Source organism: Clupea harengus, chromosome 10 (assembly GCF_900700415.2).
Source record: "Clupea harengus chromosome 10, Ch_v2.0.2, whole genome shotgun sequence".
Lineage (NCBI taxonomy): Eukaryota > Metazoa > Chordata > Actinopteri > Clupeiformes > Clupeidae > Clupea > Clupea harengus.
Genome location: NC_045161.1, coordinates 21,469,326 through 21,481,420, shown reverse-complemented (window position 1 = coordinate 21,481,420; position 12,095 = coordinate 21,469,326). Strand labels below are relative to the sequence as shown.

General features: G+C 44.1%; 1 protein-coding gene across 2 annotated transcripts; it reads right to left on the bottom strand.

The window, feature by feature from the left end:
* Positions 1-1,436: 1,436 nt before the first annotated feature.
* dcun1d4 (DCN1, defective in cullin neddylation 1, domain containing 4 (S. cerevisiae)) lies at positions 1,437-10,135 on the bottom strand. 2 transcript variants are annotated; one of them, XM_031574375.2, is made up of 13 exons: positions 10,027-10,109; positions 8,164-8,251; positions 8,002-8,072; positions 7,825-7,941; positions 6,644-6,683; positions 6,101-6,188; positions 5,441-5,529; positions 5,068-5,138; positions 4,236-4,327; positions 3,233-3,341; positions 2,084-2,188; positions 1,834-1,936; positions 1,437-1,642 (listed from the first exon to the last, which is right to left on the bottom strand). In XM_031574375.2, the coding sequence occupies exons 4-13, from the start codon at positions 7,834-7,836 to the stop codon at positions 1,587-1,589; spliced, it is 765 nt and encodes a 254-aa protein (XP_031430235.1). In that variant the 5' UTR covers positions 7,837-7,941; positions 8,002-8,072; positions 8,164-8,251; positions 10,027-10,109; the 3' UTR covers positions 1,437-1,586. The 2 variants fall into 2 exon arrangements, with proteins under 2 accessions (XP_031430235.1, XP_012677126.1); XM_012821672.3 differs by lacking the exons at positions 7,825-7,941; positions 8,164-8,251 and having other exon boundaries at positions 10,027-10,135.
* Positions 10,136-12,095: the final 1,960 nt, after the last annotated feature.

Below are 12,095 nucleotides of genomic sequence, written 5' to 3'. Positions count from 1 at the left end.
GTGACGGCACACTATTGAAACCCTTTGTACCTCTACACACACACACACACACACACACAAACATGAAAAGCTTTTAGCACACTCTTGCGTTTGCTAGTTCATCATCTAACAATGGAAACGATAGAGCCACCGCCACTGTCTATTAACCAACGCAGCCCTGGTTGTAGGCTGCAAAAAGAGTTAGTGCATCGTTTCTGCTGATTGCTGGATGGCACTGTGAGGTCTGGAGCCCATTCGCTGTGCTGTGGTTTGGGCACGGCTGAAGTAATGCACTTGTCCCAATTAGCCCAAAAGGTTTTTCTCTTTTTTTTTTCTCAGCTCTTTTACCCAAGTGATTTAAAACTCCAGGAGTCGAGAGTTACATGTGAAGTACCATAAATATGATGAAGTATAGTGGTCCACTTGCAATATTTTTCCTAAAAAGCAACTTCTCAGACCATACTTGCTATTTAGATTTTCAAGGGATCTGGCTTAGGTACTAAGGAGTAAAGTACTGATGAACTAAACATTTTAACAGTGTTAGAAGCACAACGACTCTCTACCTTTTGTCCCCATTTCGTGTGCTGTGTTCAGGGAGGTTCATTTGAAACAATGATTAACAAGATAAAAAGCCAAGCACATCCAAAGCACGAAGATACCAAATATTTCTATTTTCAGACCATGTGCCTGGTCAAAGTGACCTTGTTTTTTAAGACTAAAAGCTCAGAGGGAGTATATTTGCATTTCTCCATGGGTAGGAGGGGAAGTAGAAGAGAAACTCCCTCTGGAACAGGGCAAGAGAAACTCCCTCTGGAACAGGGCAAAAACAGCACCAGCCCGGAGGGGCCCGTGTGGCTTCAACAACACACTGGATCTCACAGCTTCATTGATTACTAAAAGTAATTAACAGCTGTTGTGACGCTGCCATCACATATGCACTCAACTCTTCATTTCTCTGTCTGTCTCTCATGTATGCATGCATACACAGATGAACAAACACACAGACACACACGCGCACACACACACACACACACACACACACACACACACACACACACACACACACACACACACACACACACACACACACACACACACACACACACACACACACACACACACACACACACACACACACACACACACAGGCCCCCCAGAACTGGAGCGGTGCAGCCCTGCTTTAGGCCGAGGCCATTTTGTTCACATCCATGGTACACTCACAGCAATACGACATGTCACAGTGAGGGGGCACCACCAGGGGGCAGGCCGTGTGCTTACCCACAGTGAGCTGCGGGTGGGGAACAGTACTTGGGGAGCGGTGGGTGAGGTGACCCCCCCCCCCCATGGTCACCATCAGTGAGCTCTGACCCTGATAGGAGGGGGCAGCATGCAGCGAGGGTTCCAGTCCTTGACCCCCCCCGCCCCCCCACTGGGGGGGCGGGGGGGGGGGGGGCACCTACCATCCACCCACACCTGCTCCCTTGAGTTCCGTTTGTTAGTGAGTTTGTTTGTTTGATGTTTTGATATTCCAAGCCGCTGTTGTCATCGTTGTCATCGGTGTCTTTTGCCGTTCCGTTTGTTGGTTGGTGGTGGAGGGAGGGCTGGCACTACGCCATCTCCCTGTCTTTGTACCACTCTACAAACTCATCCAACAGCACGGGCCCTGAGAGCAACACAAGGGGTCACACTCATCAGAGGGGAGGGGAGGGAGGAAGAAAAGAGGAGAAAAAAACACATTGCCCTGTCCTTTAGTCTATGAAAAGAGTTTATGTGCAAAAAAACAACATAGGTACGTGTATATGTGTGTGTGTGTGTGTGTGTGTGTGTGTGTGTGTGTGTGGAACATTTACTTACAAGCTCCGTCTTCATCATAATTGCTAAGATCCAGATTGATTGTCCGGCTGAACTCAAGGACATTGCACCACTGGTCTTTATTTATAACTTTGTACTTGGATTGCTGTATGCCAAAAAAAAACAGACGTGTTTTTCTTAATACTCCGATACAAAATGACAGCTTGGTATTCAACCTCTAATAGACTAACACACAGTGGCATTGTTTATCTTTATAGACAACTGTCAAGTTTTAAAAAGCAAATCATCATACCTCTAAGAACTGGTTAAACACAGGAAACAATGGCCATGTCTTCCCTAGGAGAAGCCCCAGCATGCATTTGGCTGTATTTAAGTCTAAACTCCTCTGGTCCTTCTCCTGCAAAAAGCAAACAGCATCTCAAGAGATCAAAACCACATTTACTTGTATTCATTAAGCAACTCGCAGCACAGAACAGATACCTCTTTCCCCATCTTCCAATTCAGCTACAGAAATCTGGAGTCAACCACGGTTGGCAAGGCAACTCAGTACCCAGGTGTCACTGGGGCACTGCAGGCTAACGTGTTCACCACAGTCCGACACAGACCTCACCGACCCTGATTATTATTGCTTACAGCTCAGGTGACGTTCAATAATCAGCAAAGAGTAGGTGTAGGAGCCGCATTTAAGTCTATTTTTATTTTCATAATTTTTGGTATATTTGTGTTTGGCACATTTATGTTTCATGTAAATTTACGTAGCAATAAATAAAGTTCAGAAACACAACGGGAGGGAATTGAAGGGAACTGGCTGCGAGTTACACAGACCTGCACAAACACTCTGCACGCACACGGGCGATAACAACAGTAGGGTTATTGGAAAAACTAGAGTTTTGCCACCACAGTAGGGGTCAGGATGGATGTCAGAATTAAGACTATCATTTTTGGGTTCCTGACAGGGAAACACGCGGCACTGCAGGCTATGATGATCCATGGCTTTGTTGAACAGGAATGCAGTAAGTGCATTGGGTGAACGCTTGCAGTAAGTGCATTGGGTGAACGCTAGCGTAATTAGTGTCACCGCGCTGTGACTGGACCGCTGTGTAGCACAGGGTGAGCGCATCCATATTGATCTCAGGCCACCACATACTATTCATCCATATTGATCTCAGGCCACCACATACTATTCATTTCCAGACATTTAGAACCTCACTCAAATCAAGTGTGCATCTGAGTCGATTATCCAACCGTCAAATCCTTTAGGCTCAGACACTGAACCTTTGAAAATTGGTCAAATAATGACACCAAGTTGGATTTCAATGCCTGCCTTCTTTATGTGCATACAAAGGCTTACTGCAGTTGATAACATTGCATGATCCAAGGACGACACCTGGTTACTATGCATTGTGGTAAAACACAGAGGCAGACTGACTCACTCACTTACCCGGGCAAAGTCAAAGGCGTATCGGTAGATGAGCTTAAAGTTGGTGGGGTCATTAAGGACAGACCTCAGGTAGTCAAGGGACCTGCGCAGTCTGTCTGTCGAGTCACACCTTAGACAGGGATGGTGATTAAGGAAAGGGCAACCGCAGAGAGACAGGGGGAGGGAGGGAGGGAGGCAGAGAGAGAGGGGGAGAGGAAGACAGATGGTAAGAGACAGGTAACATGGGACGTAACAGTTTCAGCAAGTGGTAAGCCTAAAGAACCTTGCATAAGTACTGATACATAACAGAGTCCTTACAGGCTGACATTCTGTGGACAGTTTCTGCACCAGGGCAGGTTTGCCCCTCATGAGCACGGCACCGGGGCAGTTTTGCCCCTCATGAGCAAAGCCAGTATCCTATGCTGCTAACACTGATCTCATCCCCACAGAGCTACCCTATGTTGACCCCAAGATGACCCTAGGATTTCTGATGCTCAGCAGGATTCCTGTACAGGCTCTCCTGATTGAGACTAGCGCCCTTACTGAATAATTTCCCTTGATTTCACATTGTTCTGTTTTATTGGGTATTTCTCACACAAAGGGGGGATAAGTCATTGTTGTTGTGAGTCATTGTTAGTTCATGGGTGATGGCCATGTGTGAGATGCGATGAAAGACTTGCACTATAAACTTAAATACGAAGATAAAGGTTTCACTCAGGGAGACCTAAAAAGAAAAGTATGAGTATGACAAAACAGTCTAGTGTCACAGATGGCATATGCATATACATGCATATTCTATACATATACATATTAAAATGAGCCAAACTGTGAATCAAAATGTTTTTACAGAGCATTCATGTTCTTTAACATATACATTTGCTTGTGCTGTCACACACACACACACACACACACACACACACACACACACACACACACACACACACACACACACACACACACACACACACAAACACACACTCTCACACAAACAAACACACACAATAAGAAAACATTCTGCACTCACTGCAAGGAGCCCATGCCCTTCAGCCATTCCTGTAAGGTGAAATAGCCCATACTCTGAGCGTCCAGCTTCCACGCTAAAACCAGCATCACCACCTGTGTACAGACCAGAACACACCAGTGTACAGACCAGAATGCACCTGTGTACAGACCAGAATGCACCTGTGCACAGACCAGAACGCACCTGTGTACAGACCAGAATGCACCTGTGTACAGACCAGAATGCACCTGTGCACAGACCAGAACGCACCTGTGTACAGACCAGAATGCACCTGTGTACAGACCAGAATGCACCTGTGTACAGACCAGAACGCACCTGTGTACAGACCAGAACACACCTGTGTACAGACCAGAATGCACCTGTGTACAGACCAGAACGCACATCATCTAACTCACGCTGCTATATCAAAATCCTAATGAATGGTCGCTTATGGGTATGACAAACGTTAAAAAGAAAAATATCAGCAAAATGTCTAAACACATGTTGTGCTAACCATAGAAATCATAATGTACATAAAAGACACTCAAAATGCCAGGCACGAGGAAGTAAATCGATACCATGGGAGCTTCGATGACATGTTTTCCTCAATTTGTTCAAGCATCACAGGATAATTAAATAAATGCTGACATACTGTACGTTCATGTGCTGATTAGAGCACAAAATGGTACCCGTGGTAACGAATCATCACACTACCTACAAGAGTAGAGAGTACCTAAGTCATGTGTCTGTGGCCTGTGTTCTGTATCTATGGTGTATCTATGGTGTATCTATGGTGTATTTATGGTGTATCTATGGTGTATGGCTATAAATGTGGTGTCAACATATTTCTCCTCACATTTTCTGGTTCCACTCCAATATCTTCACAGAACTTCTCCATCCCTTCAGGCCCTACTACATCATCGCATCCTACAAGGTACACGCACACACACACAACACACACACACACACACACACACACACACACACACACACACACACACACACACACACACACACACACACACACACATAAAGTCACACATAATTATGCACTTCCAGTGTTTAAACCTTCACAGAACACTAGGCTATGTATTAAGACGCTCGACACTAATGCCGTGAAACTTTGCCGTGTAATAACACTAAGCTAGGACTCATTACAAACTCCTCAATTGTGGTCATATTCCAGGACATTCCATTCACATTGTTCACATCAGACATGCTGGCCTCACCTGCATACTCATAGAACCACTCTAGACACCTCTTACTGGAGAAGGCCTCCTCTTCCTGGATTCGTGAGGATTCGTGTTTTCTGAAAACACTACGTCATAAACAGAGCCAGTCAGAGGACACACACACACACACACACACACACACACACACACACACACACACACCTACCTTATGAAACAGTGGAAACACATGTAGGTGAGAGCAGGTTAAGCCTCGGACACTGAATCCATGGTTCTTAGATCAGTTTTGTTTACAGATGTGAACCATGAGGGGAGCCATGGGATAAGGTCAACTCTCACTGACAGTTCTGTCAGCACAGTAAGGTACTGTTCATGTCAATACTCGAACTTCCTGCCTCTTCCAGTTAACAGCTTCAAATTCAATAAGTTCCCTATCTGAACTGGATGACCTCCGTGCGGAACCCACCTGAGGCATGGTTACGATTGGCAACTGTACATCTTAAGTGGTACTGTAAACGACCGGTGCTTTGCTGAGCTGTTTGTTCACACATTTTAAAACCCTGCTTTTGTGAATTAAGGATTAGCGGTGGGGGAGCATTGATGTAAGTGGATTACTAAAGAGTGAGTCAGTTATGGAGCTCACTCTGCTTGGCAATAAGAAGGTAGGCCAGGGGTAGGAGAGGACCCACAGCGCCGTACCTGTCCTGCCTGCTTTTCTTGGCTGACAGGTCATCCCCTGCAGTGGGTCTCCTCTTTTTCCTAGGGGGCATGGGTCTGGAGCAGCAGGCTGCAGGAAGGAAGGAGGGAACAGACAGACAGAGAGAGAGAGAGAGAGAGAGAGAGAAACTTAAGTACAGGGAACAGATACCGATGGGAAGGAAATGCAGTAAAAACGTATGTATGTAGTTACAGAGAGAGTAAGTGACATACAAGTACACTGTTTTTTTATAGGCCACTATTTTTTATACGATCTTCAAATTCATATTGGTGGTAAATGGTTATGCCACCCAGGCTATGCAGTATAGGTCTTTGACCGCCCACCATTGTTAACTGTATCAGAAGAGACTTGTGTTTATAAGGTAGTTAGCGTGCTAGTTCTAGACCAAAACCCCTTGGTTCTGATTTACACTAGCTGCGCCAGACCTAATGACTCCAGGGCAGTTGCCTGACCCCTCCTGCCAGCTGCCCCACCCCGCTCTGCTCTGGGTTTCATACCTGTGGTATCTGAGTCTGGGTTCATACCTGTGGTATCTGAGTCTGGCCCAACGTCCTCCGTCAGGTTCTGAGGAGACAAAGGTACAGCAAGCTATGAAACCATGCACAAATATGCACACACGCACGCACGCACGCACACACACATTCACACGCACGCACATTCACACGCACGCACGCACGGACACTATGCTCTGCTGTTTGGTCTGTCAGACAAATTAGCATACTGTTCCAATGAAAGACATGCTGTTTTTATGAGTGATGCGTGTGTGAGCTTGTGTGTTTGTGAAAACACAGAGAGAGAGAGAGAGGGAGAGAACGAAAAAGGGTGGTGCTTTCAATGTTTGTCTTGTTCATAAGTATCAGATAAAACGCTGAATCTCTTATTTTCTCCAGGCAGTCACATCCTACAGCAGAGAACTGGAATAAAAAATATTCCATGCAGGCACCTTGAAAGCACAAAGCTCTATAATACAATATATATAATATTTAACAATTCCCTAAAAATCGCTATCGCTAATAAAAGGTTTAGATTAAATTCCACTTTTCTGAGAGAAACTATCACATCAAACGTGTTCATATCAACCACGGATGAATGCTAACACGTGTCCACGGACAAAATAAAACCAACGGTGACAGCTGATGTCCATAACATTTTACTCTGGAAGTACTGCAGATGAACCTGAGCTTGAGCTCATTATCAATCTCTTTTGTCTTTGTGTGAAATCTCTCCTCTTTCTCCTCATATCACTGAGACAACAGGACGAAAGGGCGCAGTGTGGACAAGCTGACCACACACACAACACACACACACACAATTTCTCTCACTGCCTGAATGCTGTCAACTCAGCCCTGGTCAGTCCCTGACCAGAGCCAGTGGGAGGGCAGCCGAAGCCTGGTCGAGCGGAGGGGGTTTCACAGCACAGTCCAGCTGCTCTTACTCTAACGCATACAGAAACATCCATACAGCCTCACAATGAGACTATCCCATTTGATCATCTGGAGGGGCCGTTTCTGAGCATTTGTAGTCCTCACCTAACCTTCCACGTCCAATAACTTTCCATTTGCCTTTTTGAAAGGAATGACTTTTGCATCACTTTCAGCCCTATGCCTATAATAATAATAATAATAATAATAATAATAATAAATAATAATAATACATCACATTTATGCTGTATGACGTTAAAATCAGCATGCGTAACAGTACATACAGCTCTGATCATCTGGCCCAGATCTGGCCTGAATCCATTAGGGTCTGAAGCCTTCTACAGTCAGATGCCATCAGTCCATTCATTATATTCATCACTCGTCCATTCTATAAAATGCAACTGAAAGATATTTGTGTTGAGCATGTCCGTTGTGGGGGGGGGGGGGGGACAGCAACTTACCAGCCTGTGCAGAGTGTGGTAAATCTTATGGATGTTAGCCAGTGTCGACAAGTGAGAGGTCAGTGGAAAGTCTGCAGTTGTGAGAGGAGGGGGGTATAAGGAGGGTGAGAGCAGAGAGAAGTCTATTTTAAATATTTTTATTTTGAATTCCTAGGTTGTAACCTTTGTCACAGCTTGTTTCTTTTCACAGCATGAGGAGAGTGTGTCCCCCGCTACTTTGGAACAGGTCCTCCTCTGTCACTGTGTATTTCTGTAAATGTGGACAATCGCAATACATACATAGGTTACGATATGACGTCATGGACAAGAGAATGAACAATATGCCTGTCTTTACCGTGCAGTAGCCGACGATACCCTCCAGTTCAAAGCTTCAAAATAACAGGATACTATCTCTAATGTGTTGCGAATGACACTGTATAGAAGAGCGTGTATGGCATCATTAGAAAACAGCCAAGAATAACTGGTGGGCAGATTAAACAATAATGTACTCGCTGTAAGCTATCTGAGTGCTGCAATTAATATCATAACCGATCACTTTTTTATTTAAATGTATACGTTCTAGTAAATACGTGTATGACACACTTATAACATGCAAGATTCATTTAATGCTAAAAACTAGTCTCGCGATAGACTATATCAGGTCAGGATAGTTGCATAATAATTTTGCACTAACAAATTAAATATACAATCCGGACCACACAGTGCGTAGCAGAGTAGACATTTACAAAAAACAAACAAACAGATAACTGTAAAACAGAAGATAGACTTTCATCTGAGGCCTGTTGCGACCACTCTGAAGGTAGGCTACTAATAGAACGCCTGTGAAATGTGGGGTCACACGAAGCAGCGGAACGTGATGTGGTCGCTCGTGCGTGGAAAAGATTTGTAACATTAGGCAAAACAGCAAAACCTTAACCATCAATATTATATTATCATTCATTCTATGACATGCGTCAACATTATAGCCTATATCCTCGCTTTTAAAATGTTATGTCAGCGTTTTATTTTTATTTTCAAGCTATGTCATCGCAGTACAGTTTATGCCCAGCTGAGGACTGCAACAGAAGCTCATATAGCCGAGGAAGGCACTCGATTGTGATCCGCTGACAGGCCGTGCCCGACAGAACTGGCTACATACCTAACATAACAGTACACACGCACAACTTGCAACGAGTTTACAAAGTATCTGTAGGGTGGGTGGAGACCTGGGGATTGTAGTCCTGATGGGCCCTCCTAACTTCTACACATTACGGCCTATGTAGGTGGAATGAACCACAGTTCCCAGAGTTCCAAAATACTAATTTCATTCAGCACCCCTCTCTTTACACTTCAACCCCAACTGATGAATGCAATCAAAATTGTTGCAGAAACATCGTTCTCTGTGATATAATTTGCACGCAAACCATGTCGAAGACCCTTCATGATGCATACCTAGAACAAGTGCCATTATGCCCAACGTTTGCATACATGGAACATGTTTTACCCAACTGCGTCACAATTTCCAGTCCCCGTAATTTTCCGCAGTTTCCTTGAAAACTGACCCAATTAGCTTGGAAAGAAACATCACTGTCCACAGTTAACTTCATGCATGCCCTGAATTACATTGTAAAATTGTAAGGACCAGAATAGTTATGACCACTGCAGACAGCTAGATTGCAGGTGCAACAATGACACGATATGTTAAATATAGTTCATACGAAATGTTTCAGGGTTTTATTAGAACAAAATAATCTTAAATTAGCAGTTCAGGGTGAGAAATAGTACACTTCTCTTACTCTGTTTCGACGTGTACACTACGCAAGGTAAATACAAAGAGAATGGCTAGCACTCTAGCATACTGTCTTCTGATTTTGTATGATCGCTCCGTTAACGACTGGTTCATAACCACAAAAAGGCGTAAATCGCAAACTGAAAAGCAAACTGACAGAATGCACAACGACGACCTGGCCTCTGCTAAGTTTGCAGTATACATAGTGCATCGCCAATCTCTCAAGATGACATCAAAAAAAGCTCTATTGTACTTACTTGCCGCATCTGAGTGCATTTTTATGAAACACTCAACTGTATCGTTGTGAGTCTGCAGACCGGCCAGGGGGCGGGACATGTCATTTTTGTCCATACCCACGAATGATTTAGATGGACGAAAACACTCAGGGCCGCGCCTCCTGAAGTTTCTAATTGGCCAAGAGAGATGCCTTTCAATTACTTTTTAGACAAAGGCGCGAAGTCCTCCTTTGTGTGTTTGTAATTGGTTAAGATCCCAGCAAAGAGCGGCCCCTTGACAGTGTCCATTGGCTGAAAAACTTGTCTGCACATATCAATCGGAAGAGTTTCCTCGTGCAAAAATATAGGCCTGCCCACGATGATACCTCATTGGTGTAATATTATTTCCGACACCGCCCTTAAAGGGTTCACAATTGGTTAGAACTGTGTTCATTCATCGAAAATTTAATGCACTATCAGATTTGATTGGCTGTGAGGGTTAGTTCTATTTACTGTAGGGCGTTAACTCCCTCCTCTCTCAAACAGGCCTGTGTTTTTGTCCGAAGTTGTAACTGTATGATACGTGGGTGAATGCATGTCCGTTGTCAAAGTGAAATGTCACTTTGTGACTGTGTGTTATCATGGCAAGGTTCTGTTTCACAAGACCGTACGTATCACGATGTGCAGCTCACTGTCATAAGAACTTATACATTTCCTATTGTTTACACATCACAACGTATGACTCCATTGTTCTCAGATCAGAGTCGTATGCATATTCCTTTATCTAGAACAGGATAGTGTTGGCTGCGCTAACACTTAACAAGTTGCCGAGTAGCTACCAGAACCTAAAGTTGTCACACAATTACAGTCCAGCGATTTGTTCTTGTTATTGTACATAATCTGTGCACAATTTGAGGAGTAGTCACTTTTATCCGAAACTCTTGAATGCCACTACTGTACGATGGGATTTTGGCTTAATCCTCCATGCCATACTTTCAAAACATCCTGTGCTCTTGTAAGGGCGTGACTTGTTTTTCAATGTCCTGAGGTCCTCAAACACTGACTGGTTGTGATGGTCACGTATTTGTCTGTTGTAGTTGAATATTACTTTCATTAGGAAGCTGGGCATTGAGACTTTGGCAGCAGGAGTTGTTTATCTGGAATAAGCACAACGCACAGTTATTTACATTTAATACACATGTGTTAATGCTGTGGGACCTTCTCAGCCTTATTATATTTTCAAAACTAGACTTGTCAGAATACTGTTTTTCTAATAGATATATATTACTACAACACACACACACACATCTTTATATTCCCAAGTCTGGGGCTTTGGCTTTTCCCTGGGTGAAAAACAACAATCCTACAAAGATTAAAACAAGATGGTGATTTGAAGTGCTCCATAGACTGAAGTATGTCTGCCACGGCCACCAGAGAGCGCTGTTGCACTAAAGTTGTCAGCCCTACCTACTGGATCAGTCTTCTCAAACCAGTAGGAGTGACTCCAACAGGTGCGCTGACTCAGCAGAGCCACACACTCACTCCTCAAGTCACTTTCCCTCATTACCTCCGGGGGGGCTAGTGTTGGCACATACTTGATGGGACATGGTACGTTTTCAGCCACTAGTGTGTATTCATGTCCACAGCAGCACCTGGCCTCTTAGCTTACTGCTGGTGTGAGTCCACAGGCAAGGTTTGTTCTAAGATTGCATTTCATATGGACATGTGAAGTATATGGACAGAGAAAATTAATTCTCACTAATAGTTTATGATGACCTGTTGAATGTGATGCTACTTTGAAAAAAAAAGATTCTTGAAAGGATATCTATATATAGAGACTATATCTTCTTGATAAAAACAGATTGATACAGTCTACTCTCTCTCTCTCTCTCTCTCTCTCTCTCTCTCTCTCTCTCTCATCATAATTGTCTCTTAGATTGATGCACTACACAGCCTCTAGTCATAATAGCTGACCTTGTCCTCTGTGGATTCACCTTAGAGGAACTCCCTGGCCTGCTGCCACAGGAAGCAGGAGGCTTTCCCGCTCTGCGCTGATGAAATAGACTGTCAGCTGGGAGTGTTTAAGAACAGTAAAGATAGTTTCGAGTTTA

Bases quoted from the DNA above. Each gene is read 5' to 3' on its own strand.
- dcun1d4 (XM_012821672.3), bottom strand. From the start codon at position 10,120: ATGGACAAAAATGACATGTCCCGCCCCCTGGCCGGTCTGCAGACTCAC. The intron at 6,189-6,643 runs GTATGAACCCAG...TCCTTCCTGCAG, and splicing joins GCCAGACTCAGATACCACAG to CCTGCTGCTCCAGACCCATG. The intron at 1,643-1,833 runs GTAAGTAAATGT...TGTTGCTCTCAG, and splicing joins TTATGATGAAGACGGAGCTT to GGCCCGTGCTGTTGGATGAG.